Source organism: Penicillium riverlandense (assembly GCF_028828495.1).
Source record: "Penicillium riverlandense strain IBT 135883 chromosome Unknown utg000002l_segment0_segment0, whole genome shotgun sequence".
Taxonomy (NCBI): Eukaryota; Fungi; Ascomycota; class Eurotiomycetes; order Eurotiales; family Aspergillaceae; genus Penicillium; species Penicillium riverlandense.
Genome location: NW_026643195.1, coordinates 1,408,446 through 1,424,698, shown reverse-complemented (window position 1 = coordinate 1,424,698; position 16,253 = coordinate 1,408,446). Strand labels below are relative to the sequence as shown.

Below are 16,253 nucleotides of genomic sequence, written 5' to 3'. Positions count from 1 at the left end.
GTAACTACCGCCTAGGACTGAGAATTATAGGAAATTATAGTTTTTAGAGATTTTCCTTTTGTATTGTTATCCCCACAGCGTGGGATTCAGCCCAATGCAGTTCCTTGGCAGCATCCGACACATCTCTAAGCCAAATTGGCTGTGTGGACATTTCGGCGTTCGGTCTCCAGCCCGGACAGATTATAGGGCATCAGCAGTTTTGTTTGGGAACGAATGGATCTACAATAAAAGCAGTATCCGGATCTACTCTGCAAATTGACTTCCAAAGGCATGGAGACTTAGAGGAGTTAATTTCTCAAAGCCTGAATGTCCTGGAGCTTCCAGATATGGGTACCTGTGAAGGCTATGATTCAGTATTTCAACCTCCCACGGATGGGAGCACGAACTTTCAAATTCACACGAACCACAAAATCCAGAAGGGGTACGACTTGAAGCATAATACGATTGATCTGGCCCCTGTTATTAGCACCCGAGATGTACGCTTCATGAAGATACAGACCACGACAGGCGCCGTTGCTTCTGCTTCAGAAAACAACAGCATAAGATTCAACGAGACCACTGAGCTTTTCTAACTATCGGGTCATTGGATCCGAATCGGTGGTGCAAAGAGGGCATTCGGTGCAGGTATCGATCCGGCAATGATCAAGTGACTCAAATTGTGAATTATCTAGGCTTTAAAACATTTCTTACGAGTGCTCAAGAGGCCAATTACTTCCCGAAGCTCTACCCTTACCATCACCAATATTACTAACTCATAAACTTTTTTAAGATAGGCCCTAAAACCATTATAATCAATAGACTGCTTAGCGTATATATACCGGCTAGAGTATCTGCAATGATTTCAAACCAAGCCCGAGACAAACTCTCAAATGTTGCCAATATAGAAAAGAGTCCATCAATCGACCCGACTGCAAATTTACCAATAATATCGGGATATCGGATTGCCTTGCGCTAACCCATTCCATTACGGTTATTGGATCGAAACCCCGCTTATAAGCTTCAGTACTCTGCGTGGCCCTTGTCAATGAGGGGGTAGGCCCCATGAATTACTTTGTTCATATTGATTATCATTTTCGAGTCAAGTGTCCTATACAACATTGCGCGGGGCGGCCTCGGCCATTGCGGCGTAGTGGGTTGGCGGCAACCGACAACTAAAGTCGTTCTGCAAGGTAGTTGATCCTGCGAGAACACGCTGACGTCAAGTGCGGCACATTCGACTAGTCATTTTTCATTTAAGATTCACATGGTTATCACTATCTGCCAATATTATCTTATTAAATCTCTTGACCAAACTTCCAAGGTTGATCTTTCCCATTCATACTTGTGACCGAAAGATGCATTACGACACGCCCATCATGACAGGCGCAAAACCCACAGCAATACTCATTGTCCATGGTGGTTACTTCCTCCCACCAGCGTGGGACGCCTTGAGCAATCGGCTTCGCAAAGCGGGGTTTGTGGTCCAATGTCCCCGCCTCCCCTCATGCGGTGATAAACGGCCCCCAACTGCACTACGCGAACATGATGTGGCGGCAGTCCGGAAAGTAGCCCAGGAGCTCATTGATGCGGGCCATTCTATTCTGGTCTTGGCCCATTCTTACGGCGGCATGGTTGCTTCGGAAGCTATCACCAAAGACCTGTACGCTAGCGGTGGTAATGGGGTCGTATCTCTGATCTACCTCAGTGCGTGGTTACTGCAGCCCGGGAGTACGCTGGAAGATGTGATCACCAAATACGGCTTTCAATCTGAAGTAGATCTCGGCAATAACGGAGATGGTACTGTCTTTGCTAAGAACGCACCCGAATCCTTCTACAATGATCTTGAACCCGAGACTGCTGAGGAGTTCGCGAGAGGGAATGTGACCCACAATTGGGGTGCAGCTTTGGGTCCGATGAAAGGAGCCCCGTGGAAAGATCTTCCTACGACATACGTGCACTGTACCCAGGACATGGCAATCATGCATCCTTTGCAGCAGAGCATGGTCCAGGACGCTGTGAACGCGGGGGGAAAGCTGATCGTTGAGACGATCGATGCTGGCCATTGCCCCTTCTTGAGCCAACCGGAGGAGATCGTTCGCATTGTGAGTCAAATGTTGCCAAAATAAAGTAATATCCGTGTTGGCAACGGAAGAATCAGACCGCTATCTGGCGACACTTCTGCCTGATCACTCGACCTGTGACAGTACTCTTGTTAAAGCAGTTCTATATAGCCTGATCAAGCACATTATTACGCCATGCCTGGGTAGTCCAGCGTAGGGTATAGTCAAGGTTCATTTTCTCTCGAGGATCAATATTCCGAACAAGCATATTAATCATCAAAAGCATCCATCTTCTCCGATAGTGATGCTTCCGGCTCCGGATTATTTTCCTTGGTCTAGTTGTTGGTAAGTCGACGTCACATTTGCCGGGAGAAACAGCGCCTTAATTTTGGACGGTAGTGGCGCATCTTCACGCGCGGATAGATGTGCGGAGAAATTGTCAAGCAAAAGTAGGATTCGTTTTTGCTTGCCAATATCCCTGTAAAAACAGCGGAATAATTCTCCCATAATTCCACTGCGCATCCACGCCTTCTTGCTCCAGCGCCAGGTGCATCTGATCGCTCGGATATTAGAGGTTGTAGGGTGCGTTTCAGATGCATAGACACGTAGAGCCTGTTTCTGGGCGCCTGATATGCCCTGGCACGCCTAGTGGCGAGCATCTTGGCCGAAAGAGAGACTGAATGCTGCATTGTGATTGGTCAGTTCGGTATATCAAGCAGACATGGAGGAAGAATGTGTGTTCTAACCGGGTGCGCCATAAGTGGTCTGTTTATATGGTAAAAAGTGGAAAAGTGGGTCCGTTCCTGGAAATTTGGTGCTATATCCCGATGTGAGATATTTCCGGGCGTGCTATAAGTGAGAGTTGACTACCTCACCCAGATTAGTCCCCTGAACGTGCCAGAGGCTTTACTAACCGGCCAATAGATACGAAGTGTAAGATGCCTAGACGTTGACATCCATGGGGGGTGAGGATCAGACTGGTTCTGGCATGGTTCGTAGGCGTACCTCCTTAAGAGAGCAAAGGGAGAAGATAGGCGTTAACTCTAATGTAAGAAGCACCAAATACCGGCAGGGGCGTGGGGCGACTACGCGGCACAGATAGCCCTTGACTCCGATAAGTGAGAGGGGTACATGTTCGGCCCAAGAACATTAGTAAAACCATAGTTATTATTTTCCGCTGCTGATATGGGCTTCAGATAACCAGCACATTACAGATGTTCGGCAAACCTTATGGCAGGGACATCATATAAGCATGAGCTCCCACTCCTGGTCGTTTGTCAAGGAACCTCATCTCAGTCAATCAGGCAACATGGAGAACCAAGAAAATATCGCGAACGAGGAAGTCCTTCAGGAGCCAACCACACCCCCTGAGAAGTATGAGGACGGCGATGCGGCGCTGATGTTCCTGGCGCGGGAGCATGCGGCCGGGGCCGTTGATATCGCGGAAAGCAGAGCGTTGAGGTGGAAAATTGACCTGCGAATCATGCCCATCCTGATGAGCATCTACTTCCTGCAGTATCTTGACAAGACTTTGCTAAACTATGCGGCCGTCATGGGAATCAAGGATAACCTGAAAGGGAATGAGTACAACAATATCGGAACCATCTTCTACGTCGGTTACTTTGTCGCGGAGCCGATCACCGCGTACCTCATGCAGCGCTTCCCCATTGGCAAGTATATTGGAATCAATGTCACCTGTTGGGGCATTCTCGTTGCCTGCCACGCCGCTTGTCAAAGCTATGCCTCTCTGATGATCGTTCGTATACTCCTCGGTGTGTTCGAGGCCTCTGTGGCGCCATCTCTCATCCTCATCACGGGGATGTGGTGGACCAAGCCGGAACAGTCGCGCCGGACAGGTTTGTGGTACAGTCAGATTGGAGTGGCCCAGATTGTTGGATCCGCTATCTCGTATGGCTTTCAGCATGTGAACTCCACCGCATTGGCGAACTGGCAGATTCTCTTCCTTTTCATGGTAGGTTGATTTTGGTCTGTAATCATCTTGAGAACACTGGAAGCTGACCAAGGTGAATTGCAGGGATGTCTTACTACGGTGGTTGGAATCGCCATCATCTTCCTCCTTCCGGACAACCCTATGAGTGCTTCCTTCCTCAACCACGAAGAGAAAGTTGCTGCCATAGAACACGTCCGCGTGAACTTGACCGGTGTTGAAAACAAGCATTTCAAGCCGTACCAGCTGGTGGAGCTATTATTCAAGGACAAGGAGACCTGGCCCTTATTCTTCATCACTCTCCTGGCTATGATCGACAACGGTGCCGTGTCCAACTTCTCCAGCATCATCATCGCGACATTCGGATTCTCCACGCAGCGCACCACCATTATTCAGATGCCTTCAGGGGCCGTCTCGATCATCGCCACTGTTGGGGCTACCTACCTCATCGGCGCCATTGGACACCGCTCCTACATGATTGCCATCATTACGATACCCAGTATTCTTGGCGCTGGCTTGCTCCTGGGTATGAATGCTCCTTGGAAGACGATGATGAATGATCCACTATCTAATCGCTCTCCCTGTGACAGGTCTTAGTGAACAGTATAAAGTGGGCAAGCTCTTCGGCGTCTATCTCCTCAACGCATGCCCGGCAATGCTTCCTATAATCTACAGTTGGAATTCCGCCAACACCAGCGGATATACCAAGCGCGCGATGCGCAACGCTCTGACCTTGATGGCATTCTGTGTGGGCAATCTAATCGGCCCCCAGCTGTTCCAGGACGCCGACGCACCCAGCTATGACGCGGCCAAGATTACCCTGATCGTGACCATGTCCGCCGTGGTCCTGCTGGCACTTGCTCTCCGACAGCTCACGGCATGGGAGAACGCCAAGAGAGACCGGGAGCAAGCTGGGGCTGAGGACGAGGTGTCCGTGGTCGACCTGGCCTTCTTGGATCTGACGGATATTCAGAACCGCCGATTCCGATACGTCTACTAAGCATGAGATCTAGATAATGGTGGTTCATTGACCTATGTGTGCGTGTGTATGTATGTATCGGTGAAGTGCCACATTTAGCATACTCGCAAAACGAAATCCTAGGGAGGGCGCTTGGGCCACGTAGTTTTATTATCGATCATTATAATCTAACTATCTGTCCATCTACTTACCTATCTATACCTTTGAGATATCGCATTGTGGCTTCTCAGTCCCGCGGTTCTATTCTTGTATGAAAAGGTGCTATCTATCTAAGTATGATTGGAGCGAAGTGACGGAGTATGCGGTTTTAAAACTTGTATCTTGCCTACTTTACTTGCAAATCAAGACGGAAATTTTCAACAAGGTAATGCTTCGACGCATACTGCGTATATTGTACGCGATGCGCTTGAGGATATGGGACTTGGGGTTACGGATTGGCCTTCAAAACTACCAGATTTGAGTCCAATCGAGAACGTGTGGACACTATTGAAGGATAAGACATAAGGTTCATCCCGAATCGATGGCGTTGATGCCTAGTAACGATATTACAAACATACGATTAATCGATAAATATCATGATGCGTCTGTCAGAAACGATGTCTCAACGTGTGCAGGCAATTATTACGCAGAAGACTGTATGCAAAAAAAAAAAAAAAAAAGGAATTTTTTGGCGGCGGAAACAGCGGTAATCGTGGGGGTTGTCAGGTTTCAAACTTTCCGAGTTCATATATTTGGTCGACGGTTATTTAGCGTCGGACGAAAGTTGACTATACCTAAAACGGCAAAACTTTCGGGGTCCACGTGCCACTGTAACCTAAGGGCAACATCAGAGAGTCCCATAGCGAGTAGCCGGAGATAATCAGTTGTCAAAATCGTTCGGCAGAAGGAAGAAAGAAAAAAGAAAATTAAATAGGTCTCCGCAGAATCATCCCGAGATCCTGCTCTCCGTTCTCTACTCCCGTTCCCCGACGCAGATTTCGTTTTCCTTTAGCTGAGGGAACGAAGGCGATCTTGGCACCGCCTAGCTGCATGTCATTGGACGACCGAGAAGGACATCATCGTCGGAAGGGAGCCGAACTGGATGAACAAACAAAACGTTCACAATAATACTAAATAAGATTTGGCCTACGTACCAACTAACTAATATACAATCGTGGTGGGGTTGACCGTAACGTTCGCCAGAAGTGGAAGGTCCTTTATCCAATTTACGATTCGCAAAAGTATCAATTATCGCAGCACCCCACTTTCTTATCAACTGGTCCCTATGACTCTTCACTCTAGACTTGACTCTCCGAGTCTCGCCGATACACGAACGTCCTCCAATTTTACCGTGTATGGTTTTCCCTTTTTCTAGTCAGAACAATGACACCCCTCTTTTCGTTTCCTCTCGTCTATCCCGCAATCTGGTTGCCCGCATTATGAATACAGGTGTAAACTAGATTGTTCATCTAAGCCCGATCCCTCTACGGCTTGCAGGCGTGACAATGCCTCTCAACTCGAAGGCTGTCTATTCCAGACAGAATCCGAGCTTCCTCCCGTTTGCCAGCAGGAGAAGTGTCGTCCATCATAGTACGAACGGGATAGTAACCTGCACTCAACCCCTGGCCGCCGCTGCGAGACAGAGAATTCTGCGGGAGGGAGGAAATGCTGCGGTACGATCGATCTATCCATTGTTACCGCGTAACACACGCTCATTTGTCTATTCTATAGGACGCCGCTGTAGCTGTCGGCAAGTAACTTTACTAGCATCAGATACTCTTCCGAGGGAAGAAAAATCTTACCATTCCACGCCATAGCTGCTGCATTAAATGTCACAGAAGCCGTCGTCCACTGGCATTAGAAGTGACATGTTCTGTTTTTCATAACGCCGAAACGAAAAGCATCCGTGCCATGAACGGTTCTGGCTGATACCCTGCCAACGCAACCCTCGAGCAGATCAAAGCGGATTTGGACGTCTGCCCCGATCAGACGGAATCGATTTCCAAGACAAGCGCATTGGCCGTGACGACACCCGATGCGGCGGCGGGATGGGTTGACACGGTTGAGAGGTTCGGCAGTGGCAAGCTCTCTCTGAAGCAGATCCTTGCTCCGGCCATCGAGCTGGCGGAGGAAGGATTTCAGGTCTCTGAGTTGTCGTCTTCCTTTGTAACTGATTCGACATTGATGTGCTAAGACTCATGAGAATGGGACTTTGTCTCGGTGAAATAGAGATATTCAGGAGTTGCCGTTCCCAGCACATAGCTCGCTGCTGTCTGAGCATCTTGTTGTTGTAATGGAGACCACACTTCGCCCTGATTATTCTCATCGACAAAGTAAAGGAAGCTGGCATTTGGAGAAGGGAGACCGCCCTTCTGTCCGAACCAAATGCACTGACGTGATCACTGGAATCTCCTCCGTTCTGCATCCCCGAATTTCAAGGAACTACTCAAGGTAGACCCGTCAGTCAAGGATGGCGTGAGAAGTCCCTCTGCCAGCGAAATCATGAAGAACCCAACCCTCGCCCAGAACTTCCGTGCACTAGCAGCTGACGGCAAGAAGGGGTTCTATGAAGGCCACGTCGCAGAGAAACTCGTCAAGGTTGCACAGGACTGGGCGGCTATTTAAGTCCCGATGATTTAAAATGTCACGCCGAGTCTGGCGACCAAGATGTTGATGCCGTCTCACTCCAATTCAAGGGTCAAGAGGCCAATCCACAAACTGCTGAGCCTGAGCCCGAACAGTCAGCATCTCCTCCAACACAGTCAATCGCTCATCCCTCCGCCACTGCTCATACGCCTCCTCATCCACCAGCTCCAGCTCATACAGCTCGGGACTGATGATGGCACAAATCAGGGCGTAAAGATCTGGGAGCACCCACCCAACGGACAAGGCATCGTTATCCTGATGGCATTGGGAATCCTCGAGGAACTTGAAAAAAGGGTAAAATTCCCACATTTACAGAAGCCCAGCATAACTCGACAGAATATCTGCACGTTATTATCGAAAGTCGAGACCTAGACACTCCCCGAGGCACGCAGATATTATTAGGCGCTTGTCATCGGACCACAAATAACAGAACCAAGCCGGATTTCAGGAAACACTTGGTGGAAAAAAATCTCTAGCCGTAGCTGGGGGTGCTTGTATCGGGAAACGCAGGTGGCCTGAGAGTGTGTGCAGGATTGACATAATGTTTGGCAAACTGATTTCAGTATTCACACTGAGTCTCTCGCAGCAGTCAGTTTAAAGGGGAGAAAACTACTTGTTTTTTTTTGCTGCCGTCATTCCCTTCTTCCCATAGATAATTCCACTCCTCCCCCAAAAAAAGTCATCGTTATCGACCATCGATATCCCTATTTTCACCAACAACCCTCCAGTGTAGAGGAGCATGTTCGACCCATAGATTCCCGCCATTTGCCCTCTTGATTGTCCTCGGGCTAAGCAAAGAAACTCAGTTGTCCCTCCACTGACTACCACTGTTCTCTCCGACGAAATCACTAAAATAGCACGGATCGGTAATATCCACATGCATTTTCAAAAGGGCCCTCTACGCCGAATTATTTTGGCTATATACTTCTTTCAAAGATGGACAATCTTACGAACGAACAATTTGAGAGCCTTCTTCAGGGATTGGGCCAAGTTCTAATCGAATCGTTCGACCCATTTTGAGTCGCAACGCTACTTCCCCGGATCGCATAGTCCATAGTAGTATGACATATCAGACCCAGAAGGTCAGCAAAATATCGACGGTAGACGGTTCTTCAAACACGGCCCGACGCGTCCTGCCTCTCCACATGCTGAGAGGTTCCATGAGCAGCGATCATCTCCACCTTCTGATCCACCACCTGGTCCCGCTCTTCCGCATCCTGGTTGCCATGCCGGCCGATCTGGTACCATGGTAGCTCAAACAGCCGGTCCATGCTCTCAAGCGTACGACCAGCAGTCTCGGGCACACTAAACCAGACCCAGACACCACCAATAATAGTGACGGCCGCAAAGAACCAGAAAGTACCTTTTGGGCTGAATCCACCAGCGGCGGCGGGAAGGAGCAGGTTGGGCACGGCGCGGGAGTTACCGTACTGGTTGGCAAAGTGAAAGGTCATGGCCAGCGACGTCGCTAGCGCACGGATCCGCAGAGGGAACAGTTCCGCGGTCAGCAGGTACTGCATCGAGTTCCAGCCGAGGGCCCATCCAAACCCGGAGAGGTAGATCATGGCGATCGCTCCCTCACTAGCGCCCTTTTGATGTTGCGGAAGCTTGAAACCATTTACCACGCCCATTTCCGGCACGGCGGTCAGGAAACCAGCGACATAGATCATAGAGATAGCCTGTAAAGTAATGCCGAGAAGCAGAGCGCGCTTACGACCGATGACGTCGACTAGGAAGAGGGCACAAAGGATAGCGGCAACGAGCTTGATGATCCCGAAGATTGCTGTCACTAGCAGATTCTCGTTATTACCCGTAATGCCTAGTAGTTTGAACAGATCAGTAGCGTAAAGTGTGATCGATCCAGCGCCCGACCACTGCGACAGAATCTGAGCCATCAGGGTGAGATAGACACGGTAGAGGTTGGATGGGATCAAAAAGGTCTCCTTGATGACACCCATCGGGCCCGATCCCATAGTCGCCTCTATCTCTGCCTGGTGCGCCATTTGAATCGCGTTCATCTCTTTCACGACATACTCGTGATCCGAGGGTAGATTACGGATACGAGAGAGGTTGTCGATGGCTTTATCCAACTGGCCTTGTTTGACAAGGTATCTTGGAGACTCATATTGGAGGAAGGAGAGAAGAAGGATCAAGCCGGCGAACATAATGTGGAGACTGGTAGGAACCTCCTACATGCAGTTAGCGCCAGCCCCCGAAATCTGGATTTGCTTTACTAACCCATCTCTTGTTTGTGTTGTCTCCCAAGTTGACCTGCTTGAGTGTCAGTCATACAGTTTCCCACATTGCACTGGTTATTTGTAGCCGAGAAAAACCTACCTGACATCCGTAGTTCGCAAAGTAAGCCAATACAATGCCTATATGTGACAGGGTTAGTTATTCAGAGACTTATCTACCTGGCGGACAGGAAGAATGTACCGAGATACACGAAGCCCGTGAAGACGCAAGTGCAGAGACCACGAATGGCGGCAGGAGCCTGGGATTGCTAGTTAGAAAAATTGAAATATTCTCAACGTCTTCAAATTCCCCAGCACTCACAATTTCAGCCAGGTAGACAGGGGCAACAACGACAGTCTGGCCGACTCCTAGTCCAGCGATGAAACGACCGGCATACACGGCCCCCAGACTTCCATTATTTCCCATGAAAATCGCGATACCCACGATCCACAGGACACAGAGCTGACGAGTTGCCCAGATACGGCCGATGCGATCACAGACCAAGAAGGCACTATTGAACCGGGAAGGCTTAGTTTATCATCAGCTCACAAGAGAGAGGAAATGGTTGAGCTTACAAGAGAGCACCACCTACTGATCCAATCTGGACCATGGCCGAGACATTGCCCTTGATATTGGTCTGCTCGACCTCGCTGTAGGAACTGTAGTTGATGTACCGCTGGAAGTCCTTGGAGTTGAAAGCGCCGGAAATCAGACCCTCGTCAATGCCTCGCGCAGCTCCCATCAAACCGAACGAGATGACTGCGAACCATAGTTTCCAATTGAATATTTCCTTGGGCTCGCCCAGGTTCTTCAAGCGGAAGATATTAACTGGCTTTTTAGCTCCGCCTGTCATCGTGGGGAACTATGGTATGTCACGGTTGGAATAGCACAAGTGCGAGGTTTGAAGGATACAATAGAAAGAAAAGGTGATAGGCAACGAGTGCCCAGGGGCCTTTTAATAGTCATGCTGGGCCAAGGCAAACCTGAGTGCAATGCGGGGAAGTCTGGAGGAAACAAAGAGAGTTGCAAACGCCGGGAGTGTGCGAGTCCAAGTCACTCCGCACTTGGACCCCCCGTATGCTCCAGTCTCGCCACTACTCCATGCTTCTGCGAAACGCACCAGAGAATCGCCGGACTCTCACGATCAAATGCGCCATAGGCCGACTATCGGCGGAATGATGAACGGGGTCGGCCAAGGTTGGGACCGAGCTAAGTGAGCTTGGATGCCGAAAAAGCTGGTCGGCGCCAGTGTCCTATTCGACGGCGTCGCCGCAAGCTGGGGTCGGGTCTCTTTGAGACAAGGGTGTCGCATCGGGATAGCGCCGGCACGATACCACATGGCGCACGGCCGGGTCCTCCTCCGTTCATTTCTATACCCATGTGCGCTTCTGCTTCATCCTGCGTTTCAGCTCATATGGAAGCGAGCATTCAAAGATCGAGTGCATTTGGTCGAGATACATCCTAACCTCTCACTGGAGTCGAGTACTGGTCAAGCTACAGCAGCTAGGGCTCGGAGAACTTCCGCTAGGGGGGCGGGTACGAGACGCTTTGCCAAGCTAACTCCTCCACCTGTGGCGAAACTGGGGAAGGTAGGCTATGGCAGATGCTGGCCCGATGACTGGTCATCCCCAACAGATAGTGGCTTGGTCTAGAAAGGTTAAAATATGCTGCTTGCTTGGCCGTTTTCCTGGGGCGTTCTATCATACATGGCTGACATGTTCCTGGGAAGTCTATTAGCGACTCGAGTTACGGAGGGCGACCCGTCTCGGCCCCTGCAGCAGATATCACCAAATTCCGTGTGGCTATTACACACCTTGCTTGCTTTCTGGCCATGCCAGGAACTTGGGCCCACAAGATCCTGGCGTGACTTTCCGCATATCGGCGACAGCAAGGTTGTCGCCAGTGAGATAAGGTTCTAGATGCCCGCTTCACTATTTCGGAGTCGCCGCTAGAGCCACATATTTTGCTAGTATGCCATCATCCAACCAAAACGCGACTGAGAAACTGGAGTTTGAAGGAAATATGCCACCATCAATCCTCGAGGGCACTTTAGTTAATCGGCGTCCCCAGTCTTTGGGCCTGATATCTCGGATATCACGAATCCCCTAAGAGCTTGGCAAAGTCAGATAGCATGGATCCCCAGGATAAGCAGAACTAGACATGATCATCACTTTGCCATTGCATCCTCTACATGCTAGAATATATGGTATATTGTTGGTCCGACATCAATTCCCAACTGCCTGTGCATATTATAACTGTACTGTAACTAGTCCAGGTCGAAGGCAACTCATACAGCGGTCGGCCACTGTTCATTATTAGTGACTGCTGGGGTGTGCACGTGGCTGCCGAGCGATTCAATGGTCAGTTCATCTTTCTCTGCCTGCGAGGTCGCCCACTCGCAGCTGGCTGAGGGTCTGGCTTGCGATGTTGATATTCGGCGTGTCGCACCAGTGACCTTCTATCACTTTGGGTGGCTCCAAAAGTATCATGCGGATCTCGTCTGATTTGCCATTGTACGGACAAGATGCATTCCGGGAAAATGGTATCGGAATCTTCCGATTCTCGGCAGTTTTTGTCTGTATCCAAGCCATTGGTTCATCAGAACGCAGGGGGAGTCTGGCGAAGTGGATGAGAGCGCTAAAGCCGTCGGTCTGGACCACATCCCTCCCACTGAGAGAGAGGCTCGAGCTCCTCCAGATCCGGGGCATATCGCTGCATCTACATAAGAGGAGCCACAATACAATTTTAACCCAGCATCAAGAGCGCGAAGTGTAAAGACTAAGAACCATATTTCACTTAAAAAAGGCATGAAAGAGGAAGATGAAAACATCTATCTGCAGGGACCTTTGTACATGAGAGCCAGCAGGTAAGAGGATAAGGCTATAATGATCCCAAGTTATCGTCCTTGCACATTCAACCCAAATGGCACAAGATCCATGAGACGCCCAAATGTTTGTGATTTTCAACACTTGACAACCCACCTCCGGCTCCACTTCGGTGGAATCCAAGTTTTCCGGAACGGTGAGAATTGACGTAACGCTCACTTTCTTACACCTCCTTTCCTCGATCGTCGCCGCTCTGCATCGACCCCAGATCGCGTCTCGACTAACATATTACACAACATTGCCCCACTTAAGCTCGGGACCCCGAGCAGACGGTGCTCAGGCTGCAGGCTAGACAGAGACTCCGGCGAATGTTACGAATGAGACGACATAGAAGAATTTCCGCGCTGCGAGTCACTCCCTCATTAGAGCGAGCGGAACGTATGACGCTGGTTACCCTCATCAGCTACTGGCAACTACAGTATCCTTTCAGATAATTTATATTACAATCCTCCTGGTGATGTCTTTTGTCAACTCAATTTGATGGATACTAACACCTTCTCCTTTAGTAATAATGATTTGATCTTCCCTCTTCTCCATCAGTAGTAATGAACCATAACGAAATTTGACCTCCCTTTAAGCACATCTTAACTGACTATTTCATCACCTCAAATTTATTAAAATGATCATATTTCATCACCTCTTAGGTACGTAAGACCACGCTATTCCTCTATTTCTAGACTTTATTAGGGTAGTTAAACTAACATATCCAATCAGCCTATTCCTCCTTAGAAAATGTTTAAGGTGGCCAAATCGGGATTCCTTTTCATTATATCCCAATACACCATCCTGTCTCTGAAGCCATCAGTAAGATGATTAAATTTGACTACATCTAATCAAACCTCAAGCCGCCATTTCATCACTTCTAGGATAGATCAAGCGGCGAAAGTTGACTACCCTATAAACACATGATAATATGCCATTTTATCCGATCTAACCGCCTTAGCAAATAGCCGGGTTGATTACTATAGTTTTCTACCTTTTAGGGTTCTCAACTTGCCATTTAATAGCTTCTAGTATAGACTGGGCTGGCTCAGTCTGGCCATTCTATAAACACTAGCAATGATCTAGGTTATTAAACTTGATCAACCTGTAATTATGTCGCAGTATTTAGGAGAATAACATTGCGAAGGAAAGAAAGATAGGGCATCCTCGCCAAAAGAATCTGCTAACAATTACTCACAGTGCCAATCTGTGAACTCTCCTGATCAAACGCTCTTGGCAGATTTTCATGCGTCAACCCCTGGTTTGATGAGGAGCTTTCCAACACATAATCTGTTGCGAGAATGTTCAAGCCCCTGCGTTTGTCACAGGGCAGATTGTTCATAGCGATTGTGCCGTTACATCGAACAAGTCGACTAGGGCTTTCGGAAGAGTCGTGGCCGCTGCCTGCTTGCGAGTGGGCAGTGGGAATAAAGTACAAAACAAACAAACGTATATTCGGCATACAAGCGACCATGATACTCGCAGTTATTTCAACAGTACTCCACCAGCCGAGAGCGACGATAGCGTCCGCTTTCATTAGGTGTACTGCATTGGTGGCGTTGTGCAGGTTTGGTATGCGTATTATGGAGACAAAAATGACACTAGTGACCTTGTCAATTCACCAGCAAACACATCGCCGAAGGTCGGATTTGCTTACAAGACCCCAACCATAAACATCAAGCCGGCTTGGAGCTTTTTTCTGAGACTCATCTGCAACTTCTGTAATTGCCACAACGGCAGAAGCATAATGCTGAGATCCAAGATGATATTGAGGCTTGCAGCCACATACCACAGGGCATCAACATTGATGTGGCGGCCCGTGAAAGTGCCGTCCCATGCGGTCCACGCACCGGCCAGAGGGATATATGAGAGAAGGCGAGCCAGCACAAACGCCACATTGTAGAATGCTGTCAAGGTAATGAAAGTGTATATAACTGCTGGTATATATACGAACAACTGGAGATAGAATAGGAGGATGGATATCTTCGTCACTGAGATGGCTGTGAGATAACCTATTTCGAGGGCCAAGAATAGCTGTGGAATGAGTAAAAATATTAGCACTGACTGTACTCAGAAAGGAGGGTTGCAGCTGACTTTCATGTTGAAATAGATATTCTCTGGCGGAATATCCCACATATCCCTACCCACGCCAGCTCTGTACACTAATTGTGGCCAAGGTTAGTCAATACTTCCTCTTTATTCGGAGCGATTGGCTACCACCTACTAATAATAGCAATAGTAACGTGGCTGACCACAACTAGCTGTGAAACGGGACTTTGTCAATATCAGTGCATAAAATATACTTCCAACCATCCAGATAAAGGTAAAGCAGGCTCACCCATGCTATTATAATGAGATAATCTTCGACCGTTAACCGATTGCGCCGCAGATACTGACCGCTAACTCTCACAGCCATAATGGCAGTCGAAACAAAACCGCATATCGACACAATAATCACCAGAATATCCCCATGATCGGTGGCTGGCAAATGACACCATGTCTGGGCTCTGACCTTTGAAGCACCCAATGTCTCCAAAACAGTGCACTCAGCGTGAAAGCATGCGGAAAGAGCCGCGAAAATCTCGCCAGAGCAAAGGCAGGCGACATCCGTTGCTGCCATACAGTTGAACTGCGTTGATAACGCAGTTGTGCAATCTCGCTAAAGTGAATCTAAGAGTTAGGAGAAAGGTCTTTGTCGGGGAGGTGCTCGAAATGGGGCTTACAGCACACTGCGGATATTGTGGTGGAAACAGTTGACCTGCAGCCAAACAGCTCAGGGCGGTTAACCCATAAAGTGTAAGCAACTTCATTCTCGGACAATATCCTTTTTGATCAAGAACTCATCACTCTTTTCAGGGTGTTGCATTCTAGTAAGCAATAGAAGCAGGAATCTATCGCTATGAATGATCGTCCCTATCATGGGTAACAAGTAGGGGACGGGCGGAGCAAACCAATAAAGCAGATATATGAATATATGAATATATGAAACGCTTGAGGCTACAAAGAGATCACGCCACCCAGCCATCTTCAAGAAGTTTTCGAGAAGTTCCAATAAAGTTAATTAATGGATCTAGGCCACGTACAAAGTTTAAAGAGGCGACCAGAGTAGCCTGACCCGAGAGTCAGGACCGATCAAACCTGAATGCGAACGCCACTCCGCATCTTGTTATAGCCTTACCATCTTCCCCGCATTTTCATTGGTCTCGTTAACCTGTGGACAAGCCAGCCATGGACCTTGGAAGAGTGCATCTGTCTACCGACAGACTGGCTCGTCGACTCCACTCTCTTGTGTCGACAGATAATACCCGCCTCCAAATGCCAGGGCCCTCATTCCACAGTCTAATCAAATATCCAGTGTAATGATAACATTTCCTCCTTGCTCTAACTTCTACTTACTATTCCCAACAACCAACGATGTCAGAAAATCCTAGCGATACTGAGGATAGAACGAATCACGTCTTACAAGCGGACCATGATCGCAGCCAAGCAAAAATCGCCCAACTGGATCGGGAATTTCGCGTTCCCTACCAGAGGCTTTTTGGACGCGGACATGGTCGCGT

At 48.8% G+C, this 16,253-nt stretch overlaps 6 protein-coding genes across 6 annotated transcripts; 3 read left to right on the top strand and 3 right to left on the bottom strand.

The window, feature by feature from the left end:
• Positions 1 to 1,355: 1,355 nt before the first annotated feature.
• Positions 1,356 to 2,105, top strand: N7474_002872 (alpha/beta hydrolase; the record flags this gene model as incomplete). The annotated part of the gene is made up of 1 exon (XM_057194287.1): positions 1,356 to 2,105. The coding sequence occupies one exon, from the start codon at positions 1,356 to 1,358 to the stop codon at positions 2,103 to 2,105; it is 750 nt and encodes a 249-aa protein (XP_057055642.1).
• Positions 2,106 to 3,348: 1,243 nt separating this feature from the next.
• Positions 3,349 to 4,987, top strand: N7474_002871 (uncharacterized protein; the record flags this gene model as incomplete). The annotated part of the gene is made up of 3 exons (XM_057194286.1): positions 3,349 to 4,011; positions 4,075 to 4,513; positions 4,578 to 4,987. 3 exons carry the CDS (start codon positions 3,349 to 3,351, stop codon positions 4,985 to 4,987), a joined length of 1,512 nt encoding a protein of 503 aa, XP_057055641.1.
• Positions 4,988 to 6,450: 1,463 nt separating this feature from the next.
• N7474_002870 (uncharacterized protein) lies at positions 6,451 to 7,570 on the top strand (the record flags this gene model as incomplete). The annotated part of the gene is made up of 3 exons (XM_057194285.1): positions 6,451 to 6,618; positions 6,902 to 7,111; positions 7,385 to 7,570. 3 exons carry the CDS (start codon positions 6,451 to 6,453, stop codon positions 7,568 to 7,570), a joined length of 564 nt encoding a protein of 187 aa, XP_057055640.1.
• A 66-nt stretch (positions 7,571 to 7,636) lies between these two features.
• On the bottom strand, positions 7,637 to 7,900 carry N7474_002869 (uncharacterized protein; the record flags this gene model as incomplete). Its single annotated transcript, XM_057194284.1, has 1 exon — positions 7,637 to 7,900. The coding sequence occupies one exon, from the start codon at positions 7,898 to 7,900 to the stop codon at positions 7,637 to 7,639; it is 264 nt and encodes an 87-aa protein (XP_057055639.1).
• Positions 7,901 to 8,703: 803 nt separating this feature from the next.
• Positions 8,704 to 10,679, bottom strand: N7474_002868 (uncharacterized protein; the record flags this gene model as incomplete). Its single annotated transcript, XM_057194283.1, has 6 exons — positions 8,704 to 9,780; positions 9,830 to 9,862; positions 9,929 to 9,966; positions 10,028 to 10,085; positions 10,148 to 10,337; positions 10,402 to 10,679. 6 exons carry the CDS (start codon positions 10,677 to 10,679, stop codon positions 8,704 to 8,706), a joined length of 1,674 nt encoding a protein of 557 aa, XP_057055638.1.
• A 741-nt stretch (positions 10,680 to 11,420) lies between these two features.
• Positions 11,421 to 14,035, bottom strand: N7474_002867 (uncharacterized protein; the record flags this gene model as incomplete). Its single annotated transcript, XM_057194282.1, has 2 exons — positions 11,421 to 11,474; positions 13,892 to 14,035. The coding sequence occupies 2 exons, from the start codon at positions 14,033 to 14,035 to the stop codon at positions 11,421 to 11,423; spliced, it is 198 nt and encodes a 65-aa protein (XP_057055637.1).
• Positions 14,036 to 16,253: the final 2,218 nt, after the last annotated feature.